A 20,128-nucleotide genomic window follows, 5' to 3' on the forward strand; every position below is an offset into this window, starting at 1 on the left:
CTGAATTGAGAGCAGGGTCTCAAAGAGACATTTGTATCCATATTCATAGCTGCATTATCCACAATAGCTAAAAAGTGGAAGCTGTCCAAGTGTCCATTGGCAGATGAATGGATACAGGAAATGTGGTATACAATAGAATCTTATTCTGCCTTAAAAAGGAAGAAAATTCTTCAGGTTGGGTGTGGTGATTCACACTTGTAATCTGAGCACTTTGGGAGGCCAAGGTGGTAGAATCGCTTGAGGCTAGGAGTTTGAGACCAGCCTGGGCAACATAGCGAGCCTCCCTTCTCTACAAAAAATAAAAGAATTAGCTAGGCATGGTGGTGTACACTTGCTAGTCCCAGCTACAAAGGAGGCTAAGACAAGAGAATCATTGAGTCTAGGAGTTTGAGGCTGCAGTGATTGCTGCATTGCACTGTAGCCTGGGTGACAGAGTGAGATGCTGTCTTGAAAAAAAAAGGGGGAAGGAAACTCTTGTGCAAGCTGCAACCTGGATGAACCTTGAGGATGTTATGCTAACTGAAGTAACCAGTTACAAAAAGACAAATACTATATGATTTCACTTACATGAGGTGTATAAAGTAGTCAAAGTCATAAAGACAAAGTGGTTGCCAGGGGCTGGGAGTAGCAAATAGAGTTATTGTTTTTCTTTTTTAAATTTTTTTAGAGATGGGGTCTCATATGTTGCCCAGGCTGGAGTGCAAGGGCCATTGGTGAATGCAATCATAGCACACTACAGCCTCAAACTCATGGGCTCAAGCAATCCTCCCACCTGAGCCTCCCAAGTACCTGGGACTACAGGTATGAACCAACACATCTGGCTTGATGTGTTCAATGGGTACAGAGTTTCTGTTTTACAAGATTAAAAGAGTTCTGCAGATGCATGGTGGTGATGGTTGCGTAACATTGTAAATATACTTCATAGCCCTGAAATGTACACTTCAAAACAGCTATGATGATAAATTTTATGTTATGTGTATTTTACTACAGTAAAAAAAAAAAAAAAAAATTGAAAAACAAAAGCAGGGGTGGTAATATTCAGATTAGTCAAAGTATATATCCACAGCAAAACTTTTCATATTGAAATGGGAACCACCCATAATACAGACCAAGCCACGATGGAGCAACTGGTACCAGATTTGCTCTGGCCCCAACAAAAACAACTATTATTTAAAAAAGGACAAAATGGCAGGGTGCCGTGGCTCACACCTGTAATCCCAGCACTTTGGGAGGTCGAGGCGGGTGGATCGCCTGAGGTCGGGAGTTCAAGACCAGCCTGGCCAATGTGGTGAAACCTTGTCTCTACTAAAAATACAAAATTTAGCTGGTGTGGTGGCGGGTGCCTGTAATCCCAGCTACTCTGGAGGCGGAGGCACGAGAATCACTTGAACCCGGGAGGCGAAGGTGGCACTGAGCCGAGATCGTGCCATTGCACTCCAGCCTGGACAACAAGAGCAAACCTCCGTCTCAAATAAATAAATAAATAAATAAAAGGACAAATCAAACAACTGTTTTTAGACACAAGACTAGGCAGGACTGTGATCCTTGAGAAAAGGGAAGCAAGCGGAGGGGAAGAGGCAGCAGCTTACTGCCCAGAGGCACTTCCTGGACTTCAGAGCCAAGCACCATGAAGAAATAATGAAAGATTCCAGAAAGGAAAAAAGTGGAATTCCCGGAGCTTTGAAACACCACATCTGATATGAAAAGTTCACTGGATGGGTTTAATAAAAATGCAGAAGTAGCCAGGCGCGGTGGCTCACGCCTGTAATCCCAGCACTTTGGGAGGCTGAGGCGGGCAGATCACAAGGTCAGGAGATCGAGACCACGGTGAAACCCCGTCTCTACTAAAAAATACAAAAAATTAGCCGGGCGCGGTTGTGGGTGCCTGTAGTCCCAGCTACTCGGGAGGCTGAGCCAGGAGAATGGTGGGAACCCGGGAGGCGGAGCTTGCAGTGAGCTGAGATCCGGCCACTGCACTCCAGCCTGGGCGACAGAGCGAGACTCCGTCTCAAAAAAAAAAAAAAATAAAAATAAATAAATAAATAAATAAATAAAAATGCAGAAGTAAAGATAAGTGAACTAAAGCTCGGAAGGAAAAAAAGACTGAGAAAAAATAAACAGAAGAAAGAAAAAAACCAGAGGTTCAGTGACCTATGGGATGATACTGGACAGTTGGCCAGGTTGGAGTCAAACTCCTGACTTCAGGTGATGAGCCCACCTCAGCTTCCCAAAGTGCTAGGATTGCAGGCGTGAGCCACCGCTCCAGGCCAGAACAGCATCTTTAAAGAGACAAAGGCCGTGCTGGTTCACCTCATTTGTGTCTCCAGATCCCTGGCAGGTTGGCTATGGCTGACTGCAGCTACCAAGCTCCCCTGGCCGCTGATTTCTTGTTGAGCTAGACCATGAGGAACCCTAGCAGGAGGCCACAGGGAGGGAGGAGAGTAAGGTTGAGGTGTCAATTTCCAGGCTCACTCCTGAGAATGGTCTAGGGCTCACCCAAGGTCCCATCCTGTTAGGCTGCCCTTTCCTCTCTGCTCCCAGCCCCTAGGTTCCTGTATCCTTTCTCTCTCCTCTCCTTTGCCCAAGGGGAGCAATGGTCACTGTTGTTACAATGCGATGCATCGGCCCTGCGGTGTCCGGGAAGCAGACAGGGAGGGAGGGACGGTAACTACCGCGTCAATCTCGTTGAGGACCTTCCACTGTTCATAGGGCACACCTAGCGCCTCAGCCGTCTGGATTGTCCTCTTCATCTGGCTTGTCCAGACCTTCAGATCCTTGATATTCTGGTCACTGATGAACTGGGCCAGACTCTTGGCAAACTGAAATACATCATAAGCAAACTCAGACCCACAGGTCCTGGGATGCCCTTAAAGCATCCCACAGCCGCAGGGTTCATGAGATCATCCTCACCTTGAACACTCACTACAGGTTTGGTAAAAAGCATGAACTAACTTGTCAATGACACACATGCTGACACACAAGAACACAGTGCTGTTCTTGTCCACCCTCCCAGACCCTGAGCACAGTAACGCAGTTCCAGCTGTGACTCATCAGGGCCACTGCCTCCTCACAACCAGGTGCCCTGTGCTTCGTGACCACTGAGGTCTCACTATCTCCCCTGGACTGCGACACAGCCATCTGCTACACTGTATGGACTCAGGTCGCTCCAAGGGTGGCATGCCTCTGACAAAAGGGGCTCAGCGAGTGACAGTTCACACAGACACCAGAGATTTGCCTGTTGCTTGGTGACCTTCCTTACATGATGGGAAGATTCTAGGCTGAATGAAGGTCATTCACCTCGACTGCACATTAAAAGAATGGAAGCCCCACCCCCAAAAAATACAAATAAAAAATAAAGAAAAAAAAAAGAATGGGAGCCCAGCCCCAGCACACACACACATGCATAAACCTAGCCATGCAGACGTACAAATGCAGGCCCATGTGCACACGCAGGCACACATGCACTGACCTCCCTGCCCCGGGGGGACAGTCCTGGGTCCCCGCCAATCCGGCCCTTGAGGTTGAGCTCACTCTCCCCGTGCCGGCAGAGGTAGATGGAGCGGGGGGTCACGTGGATGTTCATGAGGTAATATACGATGCGGCTCTGGATGTGGTCAGCTACACGGTTCACCACGTAGCTCTGACCCACATCCATGATCTTGATATAGGACAGGTCCCTGTCCACAGAGAAGGTAGAAAGAAGCCTGTGAGTGTGGCCAGGGTCCTCACAGAGCACGTCTGGCCAGCCACAGAGTCGCTGCGAGGCCTTGCACCTCTGACCACCAGAGATTACAACCCTCAGGACCGTCAGCTGGTGTGCAAGTGATGGGGGTGAGGCGGGAGCAACACAGTGAGTGTGACGCACAGGCAAACCCTGTGGGAGACAGGAGATGGGAGGTGCTCGTCACTCATCATGCTTCCCAAAGGTGACATCCAAAGTTGGGGGTCCGCCATACCACATCATGACTTTCTCCGCTGCTCATGTGTCCCTGGGGCCCCTCTGGCCTACCTCCGAGTTCTCAACACACTGTCTGTAAGTTGAACCAAGAGACAGGTTTCCCCAGGGTTGTTGACTTGAGAGTAGCTGGCAAACGCTCCACGCCCCCACTCTTCCTGGCCAGCCATCCAAGGACCTGGCCTTTCCTTCCCGTGACCTCCTCCCACTACAGCCCAGTCCAGGTCATCCAAGTGTGCTGAGCAGCTGCCACACCCCACCCTGGGCAGCTGGTGGACGAGACAAGAAGCACAGGAGGATGGTGCCGGTGGTGGCAGCCGATAAGTCCAGCTCAGCCACTTTCCGTGCTCTGGATCCGTATGGCACTGCAGCTTGGACAGCACACTGATCAGTCTCTGTGGGGGTGCAGGGTGTGGGGGTGCACGGTGGGCTCTGGTTCAGGCCGAGAGTCCTCTGGATATTCTCAGTTGAGCTCTCACTGTCTGGACCTTGGGACCTTGGTTTGGGGGTGTCGTGATGACACCACCATAAAAGCAAGAGCAATGCTTACTGACAAACCACCACTCCAGACAAATGGATCACACCACAGAACCATGAAAAGAAATGCTGTGTGGGGGAACCATGAAAGCCACAGAGAGACCCAGGCGGCAGAGGCCATTCAGCTCAGGCCCGGCTTGGGCTGGCTCCAGAACCCAGCTGAGGACACTGCTCTATGCACACCCCAAAAGCATTCATCTCAGAGTTGCTTATGTTTCTTTGTTTACGTGCATCCTTTTTTTGTTTTTGAGACAGGGTCTCACTCTGTCACCTAGGCTGGAGTGCAGTGGTGCAATCACAACTCACTGCAGCCTTGACCTCCCTGGGGTTAGGTGATTCTCCCACCTCAGCCTCCTGAGTAGCTGGGACAACAGGGGTGCGCCACCACGCCAGGCTAATTTTTTTTTTTTGAGACAGAGTCTCGCTCTGTCGCCCAGGCTGGAGTGCAGTGGCGTGATCTCGGCTCACTGCAAGCTCCACCTCCCGGGTTCACGCCATTCTTCTGCCTCAGCCTCCCGAGTAGCTGGGACTACAGGTGCCCGCCACCACGCCCAGCTAATTTGTTTGTATTTTTAGTAGAGACAGGGTTTCACTGTGTTAGCCAGGATGGTCTTGACCTCCTGACCTTGTGATCCACCCACCTCGGCCTCCCAAAGTGCTGGGATTACAGGCGTGAGCCACCGCGCCCGGCCGCCAGGCTAATTTTTGTATTTTTTGTAGAGATAGGGTTTCACCATGTTGCCCAGGCTGGTATCAAAATCCTGGGATTAAGGAATCCTCCCGCCTCATCCTCCCAAAGTGCTAGGATTACAGGCATGAGCCACTCTGCCCGGCCTGTATTACAGATGCTTATAGAATTATAGAACCCAAGCACAAGTTTGTATTCCAGCCTTTTCACTGAATGCAGTGTTATATTTTCCCATGTCTCTCCACAATGACGAGTTATAATGATGACTGTAATACTTCACCAAGTATTACATTCTGTGATGTAATACTTCACATTATTATTTACCCAGCCCACTGCCCCATGTGTTCTGTAAGACAGGATTTGGTAAACTATGGCCAGACAGTCAAATTCAGCTGCGGGCTGTTTTTATCAAGTTTTACTGGAACACAGCTATACCCATTGATTTACATATCATCTATGTTTCATTTGTACTGTGACAGCAGAGCAAGTGCCTGCAACAGAGGCTGTACATCCTCCAAGGTCTAAATACAATATTTACTTTCTGATCTTTGACAGAAAATATTTGCCAACCCCTGCTTTAAGACCCCCTGCATAGAAATTTGGCTTGATTTCATGATGGAATAGTATAAAATCCTGACTCGCAGAGTTTCGGATGAGGTAGCAGGTGTTCTGCAAGTCACCTCTGGCCAAAAATTTCTGCCCCAAGGAAATAAACAAGAAAATCAGACCATCTCTGCTTTTTGGTCCCCCAGCCACCACCATGGGGAGCCACAGGAGGCAACCAAGTATGACCCCTGCTGCCCGCCATGGCAGCTGCAGGGCCCGGCGCTGCCCTGACTCACCTATCCAGGTCCTCATCTAGCGACTCGTAGGAGTTCTCGTAGCACTCAATGCGCCTCATGAAGTCCTCGGTAGCCTCGTCACTGTCGCGGTTAACATAGTCAGGGCTGCCCAGTTTCACTTGCTGCCGGAGCCAGGCACAGAGCAAGGACATACCAGGGTCAGAAGCCAGGCGGGGCCAGAGACCAAGGAGACTGCGGTGCAGGGGGCTGGAGGAGGTTGGGCCAGAGACCAGGGCGGGGACCTGAGGCTGGAAGCTGAGGTTGGGGGCTGGTCCAGCAGCTCCCTGGTCTGAGTTCTCATACGAGTGCAGAGAGGATATCACTAAGGGTCCAGGGATTGAAGTCCCTCATCCTTGTGGGTACGGGGGAGGCCTAGAGGCCTTTCCCCACCCTGAACTCTCATTTCCCCAGACCCAGATGGCCATTCCTGAGATAAACTGGGGGAGGAGAAGGGAAGAATGAGTCTTTCTTTCTCTGAAATATAAAACATGCCCCTCACCCACCCTCCCACCCCTGCTGAAGGTGCTCTCCTAGTGTCCAGGTGGTTATGATGGGGAGGAGGGGTGAGTGAATGTCCACCAGCCACCCAGCCTTCCACACAGTGGTCCACAGAGTGCAAGGCTCACCTGACCCAGCATTTGATGTTACACTGCCTCCCTAGCCCCCGCAAGGTTCAAGATCAAATTAAGATTAGCCAAAACCTGAAAAGGGATGTCCCTGTCACACACGACCTTCTGACAAGGTCAGATGCACCACTCACCACGATGTTGGCAGCTATGACCTCAGGATCCACACAGATGGACTCGACAAAAAAGGTCTGCGGCAGGACCAGAAGCGCCGGGATGGTGGGAGGAAGGAACACGGACATGTTCAGGGCCTCCTGCCTTGCTCGGAGCTCTCCATCCCCCGAGGCCCATGCTGACCAGCAGCCAGGCCCTGAAACCCTGCTTCAGGGGGCTGGAGGCAGGGTCAAGGAGTCCGGAGCTAAAGCAGGTGCTGCCCTATCCTAGACTCTCCCACCAAAACCCCCTTCCCTCTGGAAAGCAAACCCCAGGTGGAGACAGCCCTTCTCATCCCAAATTACGCTCAGGAGCCATGCCAGCCCCATGCCCCTTATGCATCAGCAGGTGGTGAAAGGAGCCCTGGAGGGCAGGGGGCATGCCACAGTTCCACCAAGGAGAGGAGCCAAGGAGGCCTCACCTTGTAGCCATTCTGTTCTCCAAAATTAAAGATGGTCGCTCTCCGTTCTCGGGTGGTGTTTGTGGCATCAAAAACCTAGGACCAAACTAGGGTTAACTCAGCCTCTGGCCCTGGGGAAGGTAGGAGTCACCTGAGGGCCGCAGCACAGGCTCTCTGGGGACTGGTTTTTTACAAGGACTAGCTGCTGCCAGGGCCACCTGCCTGGCCGGTCTCCTTCAGACTTGCAAGGGCTGGGCTGGCCCTCCCCTTCCTTGGAGAGAATGACCCAAGGAAGATGGAAGGAGAGGATGCCTATGCTCCCAGCAGGGGAGCAGATCTTTAGCACAGAAGAACCTACTCAGTGCTGCTCTGCACACAATGGGCACTCAGTTTGTGTTTGACCAACAGGAATTTCAGTGAAACCAGTTAAACCTGGTGAACTGAACCTACTTTTATTTCTACTCCATCTTGACAACCCAGTAAAATGGGAACGGAAAGATAAAGAGAAAAAGAGAGGACAGGAGATGGAGGCATCTACAACATTCTGTCAGATAGATCCATGGTGACGGACTCAAAGTCATGGAGGAAACCAAACACAGGTGCTCGCCAACCAGTTCACACCACCTGCGCAGGACCAGAGAACTCAGGAGGGTGTGCTGGCATTGCTAGGAAAAGGGACAAAGGTGGGGAGGAAATGGGAAGACTGGCTGGCTGATAAAGAAGAGCTGGAGGCCCAGGCCCCCTTCCCAACCCCATCCAGCTGGGCACTGACCCATCTGGAGCTCTTTGAGAAGCATCCTTTGATGCGGCCCACCCACCAGCATGTCTAAGCCGTTTTTTTAACAGCATCATTTTTTTATTTTTTAAGTTTTTGTTTTCTTTTCAGAGATGGAGTCTCGTTGTGTTGCCTGGGCTGGAGTGCAATGGCTATTCACAGGCAAGATCATATGCACTGCAGCCTCAAGCCTCTGGGCTCAAGAGATCCCCTAAACTTAGCCTCCTGAGTAGCTGGGACTACAATTGTGCACCACCACACCTGGGTTACAGCATCATTTTTTGTTTTTGTTTAAAAAAAATTTTTTTTGAGACAGGGTCTCCCTTTGTCGCCCAGGCTGGAATATAGTGGAGCAATCATAGCTCACTGCAGCCTCAACCTCCTGGGCTTAAGTGATTCTTTCACCTCAGCTTCCCAAGTAGCTGGGATTACAGGCATGTACCACCATACCTGGCTAACTTTTTTTTTTTTTTTGAGACAGAGTCTTGATCTGTCGTCCAGGCTGGAGTGCAGTGGCATGATCTCGGCTTACTACAAGAATTTGGAGGTGGAGGTGGAGAATTGCTCCACCTCCCTGGTTCAAGCAATTCTCCTGCCTCAGCCTCCTGAGTAGCTGGGACTACAGGCATGTGCTACCACACCTGGTTAATTTTTGTATTTTTAGTAGAGATGAGGTTTCACCATGTTGGCCAGGCTGGTCTGGAACTCCTGACCTCATGATCTGCCAACCTTGGCCTCCCAAAGTGCTGGGATTACAGGAGTGAGCCACTGCGCCCAGCCACACCTGGCTAATTTTTTTTTTTTTTTTTTTTTTTGAGATGGAGTCTTGCTCTGTTACCCAGGCTGAAGTGCAGTGGCATGATTTCAGCTCACTGCAAGCTCCGCCTCCCAGGTTCACGCCATTCTCCTGCCTCAGCCTACTGAGTAGCTGGGACTACAGGCACCCGCCACCATGCCTGGATAATTTTTTGTATTTTTTTAGTAGAGACGAAGTTTCACTGTGTTAGCCAGGATAGTCTCAATCTTCTGACCTCATAATCTGCCTGCCTCGGCCTCCCAAAGTGCTGGGATTACAGGCGTGAGCCTCCGTGCCTGGCCCACAGCTGGCTAATTTAAAAAATTTTCTGTAGACACAGAGTCTCGCTATGTTGCCCAGGCTGGTCTCAAACTCTTGGGCTCAAGCAATCCTCCTGCCTTGGCCTCCCGAAGTGCTGCGATTACAGGCACGAGCTACCATGTCAGCCCAGCATCATTTTTTTAAAAAGGGCATCCAGCCAGGGCTCACTGGACACTCCAGCAAAACCTTTAACAAGAAAAACAGAAAGTAAATCAAACAAACAAACAAAAAAAAGGAATTTGGGCCAGGTGCAGTGGCTCATGCCTATAATCCCAGCACTTTCAGAGGCTGGGGCAGGCAAATTGCTTGAGACCAGGAACTTGAGACCAGCCTGGGCAACAAGGTGAAACCCTGTCTCTATGAAAAATACAAAATTAGCCAAGCATGGTGGCACATGCCTGTAGTCCCAGCTACTCGGAGGCTGAGGCAGGAGAATGGCGTAAACCCGGGAGGTGGAGCTTGCAGTGAGCTGAGATCCGGCCACTGCACCCCAGCCTGGGCGACAGAGCGAGACTCCGTCTCAAAAAAAAAAAAAAAAAAAAGAATCAAGCTAGCATGCAGCCACCAGTTCTAGAAAAAGCAGCTCAGAAAATGAGAGTAGGGATGGAGTGAGTTGCCAGAAAGAGGCAGAGGTGATTTGTCACAGAAATAATACATGACAATTTCCATAACCTGGACAACAAGAGTGTTATGATGAAAAGGGGCCCCCTAGGACCATGTGTGGTGGAAGAGAGAAGACCCACCACAAACCACATCACCTTGAAGACCCTAAAGGCCTCCCAAGAGGAAGGGGCATGAGAAATTCTCAGCTCCCTCTCAGAGATGAAGCTTTTAGGAAGATCAGCAAATCAGAATGACGTGAGACTTCTCCACAGCCACACTAGAAGCCGTAAGACATCAGAGTGATGTTGTAGAAGTTCTAAGGGAAAAGCACTTTCCACCTAGAATTCTATACCCAACCATCAAATGTGAGGATTAAAAAAAGACACTTCAGACATGCAAGGTCTCACACAATTTACCTCCCCAAGCACCTTTCTCAGGAAGTTACTGGTGAATGTGCTTCAACGAAACAAATCAGTAAGTCTAGGAGAAGATGATGTGGGATCCATAGGCAGAACATTCAACCCAGGAGAGAGAAGGGCAATGGCTGTGCTACAGGCACAGATTGTAGCTGGGGACAGAGAACTCCGGAAGGCATGACTCCAAGAAGGAAAAGGAAGGGAAAGAACAGACCCTGTGTTTGACTATATAAGGTTGGGGTAGAGCCCTTTCCCACAGACACCCCAGCTCAACCCTGTTCCGCCCTTCCATCTGACTAGGGGGGCCAACACACAGGTGGAATCCCCTTAACCCAGGATTTGGTGGGTTCCTGCAACAACCAGTAATGCTGGGCAGGACTCTCTCCACACCAGGAAAAACCACATTTACTAAAGACTTAGGCAACCTGATGCCTGTAACTTCTGGGGTGGCCAACAATACAAGTATCCAGAGGGAAGTCCTGCAGGGTCAAGTGCGGCCACCACATACCCAGAGGGAAACTCCTGGCCCACATCCAGTCTCTCGCTTCCTCCTGCATAGCTGTTGTAGACTTCCTCCCAAGGGCTGGCACCCAGGGCATCTGGGGCACACACACCCTGCCTTCCCCTCCAGATGCCTGATGAGCAAAGGCACAGATGTGGGTGGGCTCCCATGTGTCACTCCCAGCTGTCACCAGGGTGTCACACTCACCGCCACATGTCCCCCCTCCTCACTAAGGAATCGCCGGACGTCACGGAGAGCTGCCAGGGCACACTGCCTTCAGGAGAGAAAACACAGGGTCAGCTCAGCACCCGACCCTGGCTGCAGGAGGGTGGCCAGGGACACACGACAGGAGGAGACATGACAGGAGAAGGAACAGTCCCAAGATCTCTTGCTCTCTTTTCAAAATTTCTCTTGTCTTTCCTCCGCATAATGTTCAGTGTTTGGCTAACTCTGCTCCTGTGAGGTGGAAGGCTATATATTCTTGGCCATTAGCAACATTTTTTAAGCACTACGTTTCTGTATTTTCCCTCATCTTCTCATTGTGTGCAAATCCATGTTGTCATTGTGCCATATTCATGATTTCTAATTGTCATATATTTTCCCTGATTATCAAAATAGGCCTCCTTTTTTTTTTGAGACTGAGTCTCGCTCTGTCACCCAGGCTGGAGGGCAGTGGTGCGATCTTGGCTCAGTGCAACTTCTGACCAGTTTCAAGCCCTTTTCGTGCCTCAGTCTACTGAGTAGCTGGGATTACAGGCATGCACCACTACACCCAGCTAATTTTTGTATTTCAAAATAACCATTTTTAAAAGCAGCCGTTTTCTTGTGTGCATGTCAGGAGTTGGTGGTGGGGATGGGAGGAACGCTAGTGCTGGCCCTCAGGCAGTGTTAGGCTTAATGCTCAACTTTCTTTCCTGAAAGAGAATTCCCCAAACCACCCCTTCTGGGGGAGGGTTCTGCATCTCTGCTTCTATCATATGCATACCCTCCAGAATGGGAATCCCGCACCTATGACCGAACACTGACTATACAGTTTTCAGATCTTTTTTTTTTTGAGATAAGGTCTCGCCCTGCCACCTAGGCTGGAGTGCAGTAGTGGGATCATGTCTCACTGCAACCCAAACTCCTGGGCTCAAGCAGTCTTCCTGCCTCAGCCTCCAGAGTAGCTGAAACTACAGGGGTATGCCACCACACCTGGCTAATCTTTAAATTTATTTTAGAGATGGGGTCTTGCTATGTTGCCCAGGTTTACACAATCTTTATAAGTTCTCAGCTTTTTCATTTATTGCTGCAAAATGGATTGACACATAAGGATTTTTTTTTTTTTTTTTAGACAGAGTATTACTCTCTGTTGCCCAGGTTGGAGTGCAGTGGTACAATCTCAGCTCACTGTAACCTCTGCCTCCCAGGTTCAAGCAATTCTTGTGCCTCAGCCATCCAAGTACCAGGGATTATGGGTGCTTGCCACCACATCTGGCTAACTGTTGTATTTTCAGTAGAGATAGGGTTTCGTCATGTTAGCCAGGCTGGTCTCAAACTGCTGACTTCAACTGATCTGCCCACTTTGGTCTCCCAAAGTGCTGGGATTACAGGCGCGAGCCACTGCGCCCAGCCAGGATTGTTCTCATCTTTTCTTTTTGAGACGGAGTCTCACTCTCTCTCCCAGTCTGGAGTGCAGTGGCGCGATCTCGGCTCACTGCAAGCTCCACCTCCCGGGTTCACACCATTCTCCTGCCTCAGCCTCCCGAGTAGCTAGGACTACAAGCGCCTGCCACCACGCCTGGCTAATTTTTTGTATTTTTAGTAGAGACGGGGTTTCACTGTGTTAGCCAGGATGGTCTTGATCTCCTGACCTCATGATCCACCTGCCTTAGCCTCCCAAAGCCCTGGGATTACAGGCATGAGCCACCGCGCCCGGCCTGTTCTTATCGTATCAATTTCTCCTATGAGGTCTGGAGACAGCTAAATTACCTTTTGATCTATTTTCTTTCTTTTTTTTTTTTTTTTTTTTTTGAGACGGAGTCTCGCTCTGCTGCCCAGGCTGGAGTGCAGTGGCCGGATCTCAGCTCACTGCAAGCTCCGCCTCCCGGGTTCACGCCATTCTCCTGCCTCAGCCTCCCGAGTAGCTGGGACTACAGGCGCCCGCCACCGCGCCCGGCTAGTTTTTTGTATTTTTTAGTAGAGACAGGGTTTCACCGTGTTAGCCAGGATGGTCTCGATCTCCTGACCTCGTGAGCCGCCCGTCTCGGCCTCCCAAAGTGCTGGGATTACAGGCGTGAGCCACCGCGCCCGGCCTTGATCTATTTTCTTTCCTTCTTCTATGTAAGTGTAAAGCTAGATCTCCTAGCCTTGTGTTTTTTGGTTTTGATTTTTGTTTTTTTGAGACAGAGTCTCACTTTGTTGCCCAGACTGGAGTACAGCGGCATGATCTCAGCTCACTACAACCTCTACCTCCTGGGTTCAAGCAATTATCCTGCCTCAGCCTCCTGAGTAGCTGGGATTACAGGCATGTGCCACCACACCCAGGTAATTTTTTGTATTTTTAGTAGAGATGGGATTTCACCATGTTCCCCATGTGGGTCTTAAACTCCTGACCTCAAGTGATCCACCCTCCTCAGCCTCCCAAGTCCTGGCATTACAAGCATGAGCCACAGTGCCCAGCCTTCCTGACTTTGTTGATCTTTGGATTTTGTGTTTAAACTCCCAGCATGTCAAAGTCAAAGAGCTCTCATCAGGACAATATGCCTGAAATACAGAGGCAGAAGCTGATCTGGAAACCACAGAGAAATCAGTGGTAGAGCTGAGTCCAGGGCACTGAAAGAAGCTCTTCTCTTATGGCTCCTTGTGACCTTTCTTTTCTTTCTTTCTTTCTTTCTTTTTTTTTAAGAGACGGGGTCTCACTATGCTCCCCAGGCTGGTCTTTAACTCCTGGCTTCCAGTGATCCTCCTGCCACAGCCTCCCCAAATATTGGGATTACACACGTGAGCTACTACGTCCAGCCCTTGTAACCATTTCTTTGCCCCAACAGTTCTTTCAGTTAGAGCCTGAAGGTGCTTTCTTCCTCATGCCAAAAACATCTGAATTCTGAGAGTCCAGGTAACTGGCATTTGTGGGGACATTTCTCACCACCTGCACTTAGAGCCCCATGTTCTGGGCTAAGATCTCTTTTGTGGGCTGCTCTGGCCATGACACCACCATGCAGAAGACACCTCAGGGCCCCGGTGGAGATGCTGAGGGAAGAGCCTGGGAGCCTGTGTGTGCGTGTGTGTGTGTGACAAAGTGCGAATAGGGTGAAGAGATGCATATGTGCATGAATCCACATGTGTGGGTGGATATGTATGAGTGTGTTGTGCCCAAATATGTACATGTAAATCTGTGAGTGTACCTGTGTGAGCATTCCCTGGGCCCATGTGTGAGCACAGATGCATACACACATAAGCGTGCACTATCCCTGTGTGCAGTGTGTGACTAAATGGGCACAGGTGTGAATGAGTGTGCCCGCATGTGTGCACATAGGATGTGTGTGCATGCACCCATGTGTATAAGTTTGTGTGTGTGTGTCCAAGCATATAGAGTATGCATGTGGGGGTGCCCATGTGTGTACACGTGGTGTGTGTGTATACATCTCTTCATGTGCTATGTGACTGAGCACAAATGTGATCATGCTTGGTGTGTACGTGTGCACAGATCCACATGTGCATACAGGTGAGCACAAGTGTGTATGTGCCCACACACATGCCTCTGAGGTATGCATGTGTGTGCACCACCTTCATGTGTAGTGGGTGACTGCATGTGTGTGGAAGAGTTAACACAGCAGGTGTGAGAATGGTCCCCTTCAAAAGGCCTGCTTGTGAGGTTGGCCGTTGGCCAGGATCGGGGAAATTTTTTTTCTTTTTCTTTTTTTTTTTTTTTTGAGACGGAGTCTCGCTATGTCTCCCAGGCTGGAGTGCAGTGGCGTGATCTCGGCTCACTGCAAGCTCCGCCTCCCGGGCTCACGCCATTCTCCTGCCTCAGCCTCCCAAGTAGCTGGGACTACAGGCGCCCGCCACCACGCCCGGCTAGTTTTTTGTATTTTTAGTAGAGACGGGGTTTCACCATGTTAGCCAGGATAGTCTCGATCTCCTGACCTCGTGATCCACCCGCCTCGGCCTCCCAAAGTGCTGGGATTACAGGCTTGAGCCACCGCGCCCGGCCAAGGATCGGGGAAATTGATGGTAAATGGTTCCCTCTAGTGATATAAAACTTTCCCTGAATTGGCCGGGCGCAGTGGCTCATGCCTGTAATCCCAGCACTTTGGGAGGCTGAGGCAGGTGGATCACGAGGTCAGGAGATCGAGGCCATCCTGGCTAACACTGTGAAACCCCATCTCTACTAAAAATACAAAACAAAATTAGCTGGGTGTGGTGGCAGGTGCCTGTAGTCCCAGCTACTTGGGAGGCTGAGGCAGGAGAATGGCATGAACCTGGGAGGCGGAGCTTGCAGTGAGCCGAGATCGCGCCACTGCACTCCAGCTTGGGCGACAGAGCAAGACTCCGTCTCAGAAAAAAAAAAACAAAACCTTTCCCTGAATTATAAGAGGAGCTCACTGTGCATAGACTGTTTATACAAACAACATGGTTTATGTTGGATACCTGCTTTCCTTCTGGAGTCTGGAATTTTGGTACATGCTAGGCACAGGGTGCTTATGTGACCAGCCTCCAATAAAAACCTTGGTCATTGAGTCTCTGATGAAATTCCCTGGCAGACAACATTTCACACGTGTTGTCACAGTTCAATGCAGGAGGAATTAAGTGCATCCTGTGTGACTCCATGGGGACAGAATCTTGATGCTCACTCCTGGTTTCCTCTGGACTTCACCCCAGGCCCCTTTTCTCTTTCTGATTTTGCTTTGTGTCATTTTGCCATACTAAGTCTTAGCTATGAGTCCAGCTATATGCTCAGTCCTGGGAGTCACCCTAGCAAATCACTGAACCTGAGGGCAGTCTTGGGGAATGCCAACACATCATGTATGAGCCTGCTCAGGTGTGTATGTATATACAGGGTGAGAACATGTGCGCCTGCATGTGTGTAATGGCCCTTGAATCATGTGTGGCTCACGTGAGCCCAAGTATTTATATGTGTAGGTGCCCACACATGTACATATACCCTGATGTATAATGTGACTGTGTACACAGGGGGTGTGCATGTGTATATACACATATGGTATATGCATGTCCAGATGTGTGCCTATGAGGTATGCACATGTATGCACGTGCCCACGTGTGTGTGTGCATGGGGGCTTGTGTGTGGTATATGACTGTGTGCAGGAGTATGAGTGTGCCTGTTTAGAATATGTGTACTCATGCCCTTGCATACATTTTTTTTTTTGAGACACAGTCTTGCTCTATCAATCACCCAGGCCGGAGCACAGAGACGCGATCTTGGCTCGTTGCAACCTCCACCTCTCAGATTCAAGCAATTCTCATGCCTCAGCCTCCTGATGTAGCTGGGATTACAGGTGTGCACCACCACATGTGGCTAATTTTTGTGATTTTAGTAGAGACGGGGTTTTGCCATGTTGGTCAGGCTGGTCTCAAACTCCTGGTCTCAAGTGATCCACCCACCTCAGCCTCCCAAAGTGCTAGGATTACAGGCGTGAATCACTGCACCCGGCCTTGCATGCACTTTTCTAGATCTTCTGCTGTGTCCAGTGTCAGAGAAGGACTTCAACATTGTGTGAGTAACTGGGCCTCTGGGAAACACAGCTGTCTCTTCCCAGGTTTTCCACTTTAAAAACTCCGGTTCTTTTATTTTGCTAATTGGGAAATTTTGGGCTGATTAATAGGAAATGGCCCTGTGGCCCAGCCAGAGCCAGGATTCGGATACAGGAGAGAGGGTTTCTAGGGCAGCCACAGGGTGTGCCTGCAGAAAGGCAGCAATGAGCCTGTCCCCAGCTTCTGTCGCAGGGTGACGCTGGACTAGCTTCCCAACCTCTATTGAGTCTAGGTCTCTTCATTTGAATTAATCCGAAATATCCCCACCTTAGGGGGACAGCCAGAGTGGAACGGCTGGCAGACTCTCCCCACTAACACTATGGATTCAGACAGGACAGACTTCAAATTCAAACCCTGAGTGACCCAAGGCACCCCCCTCACTTTCTGGCCTTGGTCTCAGCATCTGGAAAAGTGAGGCACCACCCACCACAGAAGCTGCTGGGAAGATGAGACAGGCTAGGCTATCAGCATCCACAGCTTGGGTTGTTTAAAATTTGCATCTGGTGGGGGTATTAAAAAATAAAATAAGGCCGGGCGCGGTGGCTCACGCTTGTAATCCTAGCACTTTGGGAGGCCGAGGCGGGCGGATCACAAGGTCAGGAGATCGAGACCATGGTGAAACCCCGTCTCTAGTAAAAATACAAAAAATTAGCCGGGCGAGGTGGCAGGCGCCTGTGGTCCCAGCTACTCAGGAGGCTGAGGCAGGAGAATGGCGTGAACCCGGGAGGCGGAGCTTGCAGTGAGCTGAGATTGCGCCACTGCACTCTAGCCTGGGCGACAGAGCGAGACTCCGTCTCAAAAAAAAATAAAAATAAAAATAAAAATAATAAAATAAAATAAAATAAAATAAAATAGGCCAGGCACGGTGGCTCACGCCTATAATCCCAGCACTTTGGGAGGCCAAGGTGGGAGGATCATTTGAGGTCAGGAGTTCAAGACCAGCCTGACCAACAAGGTGAAACTCCGTCTCTATTAAAAATACAAAAAAATGGCCGGGCGCGGTGGCTCAAGCCTGTAATCCTAGCACTTTGGGAGGCCGAGACGGGCGGATCACGAGGTCAGGAGATCGAGACCATCCTGGCTAACACGGTGAAATTCCGTCTCTACTAAAAAATACAAAAAAAACTAGCCGGGCGAGGTGGCGGGCGCCTGTAGTCCCAGCTACTGCAGAGGCTGAGGCAGGAGAATCGCCTAAACCCGGGAGGCAGAGCTTACAGTGAGCTGAGATCCGGCCACTGCACTCCAGCCTGGGCGACAGAGCGAGACTCGGTCTCAAAAAAAAAAAAAAAAAAAAAAAAAAAAAAAATACAAAAAAATTAGCCAGGCATGGTGGCATGTACCTGTAGTACCAGCTACTTGGGAGGCTGAGGCAGGAGAATTGCTTGAACCCAGGAGGTTGCAGTGAGCTAAGATTGCACCACTGCACTCCAGCCTGGGCAACAGAGTGAGACTCCATCATGAAAAAAATAATAATAATTAAAAAAATAAATAAAATTTGCATTTTATATGTTCCTTGACCTACCTATTGAGGAATATTGGAATGATGGACACTTTTTAGCAGTAGATGGGCTTAGATTCAAGTCTGGGTGCTGACATAAACTTGCTATTTTGTGTGAGACTCCTGGCCTGTCCGAGCCTCAGTTTCCTCATCTGTAAAAGGGGGGGTGACAACAGGCATCAAGAACCCAGCACACGGTAGGTTCAGACATTAGTCCCCTACTTTTTATCTGACTCAATATAACCAGAGGGTCCAGCCTTGATTTTTATCCACAATTTAGCCACAGAAACCTGAATGTCAGGCTCCCCTTCCCTTCTTGGTGCCACAGCCTTGCCAGGCCACACCGATGGAAGAACAAAGGCAGTCTCTGGTCTGAAGGTCCAAGACCCACAGCAGGGAGTTCCTGCCCCCTGGTGGCCAGAGAAAGAACAGGCAGCCTAGTGTGGACCCCAGTGGCAGCCTGGTAGCCTCTGGCCTGGGGCTGGGCTTAATTTGGGGAAGTCACTAGAGCTGGGTCAACCTCTGCTCACTGCCCTATCCTGATGGCTGGGCCAAGAGCAAGTCTCTGTCACCCTAAGTTGATAAGGTGCTTCTCAAGCCCCCAGCTAACACCTCCCGAGAAAAGCACAGCATGGCTGCTCAGACCACCAGCTGGTACTCAGTTCCTTGAAGAAAGGACTCAGTTCAAGTCTGAAAGTTGTTCGGGGTGGGGGTAGCATATACACATTTCTATCTCAGGAATAACAGCAGAAGTGTGAACGACTCACCCAGCAGCACCTAGGAGATGTCAATGCAAAGTCAATCACACCAGCAATCACACACCAAGAACATAGCAAGCACAGGGCAAACATGCTCCAAATACACAGGAGAGAGCTTATCCTGGGGCAAGGGAGGAAGTCCCCCGCCCCCTGCTCCATCCCTAAGGCCTGTATGCTTGTACTCACTCAGGTTCTCTTACCCAGCAGCAGGCATCCCCACGGGGGCGCTGGGGTGAGCGAGGATGACCTCCAGGCAGCAGCTCCTATGACCTGTGTGGGCTGAGCCCCTCTCACCTCCCTGAAGCTCTGTCCTCCCCTCCCACAGGCTGTTCTTCCCAAGGGCTCCTTAACCCCAGGGCAGGAATGGCCCAGCCACCAGGAGGCCACACAACACACCCTCTCTTCTCATCCCCAAACCCATCACCTCCCACCCCCACCACATCCTGAGAGATCCAGAGACCAGCCTTGTCACACGGCCCTGTCACACAGCCGTCAGGGCCGGGCAAGGCCAGGGCTCAGGAGTAGCTCAGTCATTCACCAGCAGCTCCACTCCAGGGGCTTCTCAGTAAATGGTCAGTAATGTGTTAGCTATCTCCACACTGGGTCCCCCAGCAACCTCTCCCCCAACACCCAACACATATACTTACTTCCTGATTTTCAGGCCCTCTTCATTGTCGGGGAGAAAAAATTCAAAAGATTTGTAGGTCTTGACCATGTTCCGGCGATACTGGCCAACATTGAACTCTGGCGGAAAGGAGAGGCTCAGCTTTCACAGCAACAGCAACCCCTACCAACCCTGACCTTGATCCACCCCCAGGCCAAAGAATAGAGGATAGGCCTTCTCTCTTCTCTTCGCCATGCCCCACAAAGCTTCCCTCGGATAGCTGGGGCCAAGCCTCACCCCGAGTAGGCACACCAATCCAGTTCAGGTATCGAGTGAGCTTCTTGGAGATGTAGGTCTTGCCCCTGGCGGGCAGGCCCACCATGACAATGAGCGTTGGGCAGTTGGTCATGCACACTAAAAGGCAAGCAGCACGGTGTCAGATGAGGGCCGGGACCCTCCCAGCAAACCCCTCCCTCTCGGCCTGTGTTCTCTCAGCCTCAGGGCATGGGAATGGCACCAGATGCATCTTCTTGGCTTCCTAGCATCACACAGTTCCTGGAGTGGCCCCAGATGCCGGTTTCAAGCCACCATTGGCGTGTCCCCCTTCCCCAGGCCCGCCTGGGCTCTGGCACACACAGTGGGATCTCTCCAGCCCTTTTCGTCCTGATGTGCACCACTAGGTATAAAGTCAACCGACCTTGCCACTGGCTAAACACAGCTAGGAGGGTCCCCACATCACGAAGGACAGGACCAAAACCCAGCAGGGTAATCAACATCCTGCCTCTGTCATCCAGGAATCCATACCCTAACATTTTTACATCTCTCCCACCCCAGCCATCACTCAGTGCTCCCAGAACACACAGCCCCACTGCGTGCCCTCCCCGTGGTGAACTTCTTTTC

At 50.6% G+C, this 20,128-nt stretch overlaps 1 protein-coding gene across 8 annotated transcripts in view; it reads right to left on the bottom strand.

Moving 5' to 3' along the window:
- Positions 1-20,128, bottom strand: part of PFKFB4 (6-phosphofructo-2-kinase/fructose-2,6-biphosphatase 4) — a 42,488-nt gene that overhangs the window by 11,902 nt on the left and 10,458 nt on the right. For all 8 annotated transcript variants that reach the window (XM_050780888.1, XM_050780893.1, XM_050780886.1 and 5 more), the window contains 8 exons: positions 19,526-19,642; positions 19,272-19,368; positions 10,822-10,888; positions 7,223-7,297; positions 6,783-6,839; positions 6,023-6,144; positions 3,470-3,677; positions 2,673-2,819 (listed from right to left, as the gene is read on the bottom strand). In XM_050780888.1, the coding sequence (XP_050636845.1) occupies positions 2,673-2,819; positions 3,470-3,677; positions 6,023-6,144; positions 6,783-6,839; positions 7,223-7,297; positions 10,822-10,888; positions 19,272-19,368; positions 19,526-19,642 (890 nt within the window). The remainder of the gene's footprint in view (positions 1-2,672; positions 2,820-3,469; positions 3,678-6,022; positions 6,145-6,782; positions 6,840-7,222; positions 7,298-10,821; positions 10,889-19,271; positions 19,369-19,525; positions 19,643-20,128) is intronic.

Source organism: Macaca thibetana, chromosome 2 (assembly GCF_024542745.1).
Source record: "Macaca thibetana thibetana isolate TM-01 chromosome 2, ASM2454274v1, whole genome shotgun sequence".
NCBI lineage: Eukaryota > Metazoa > Chordata > Mammalia > Primates > Cercopithecidae > Macaca > Macaca thibetana.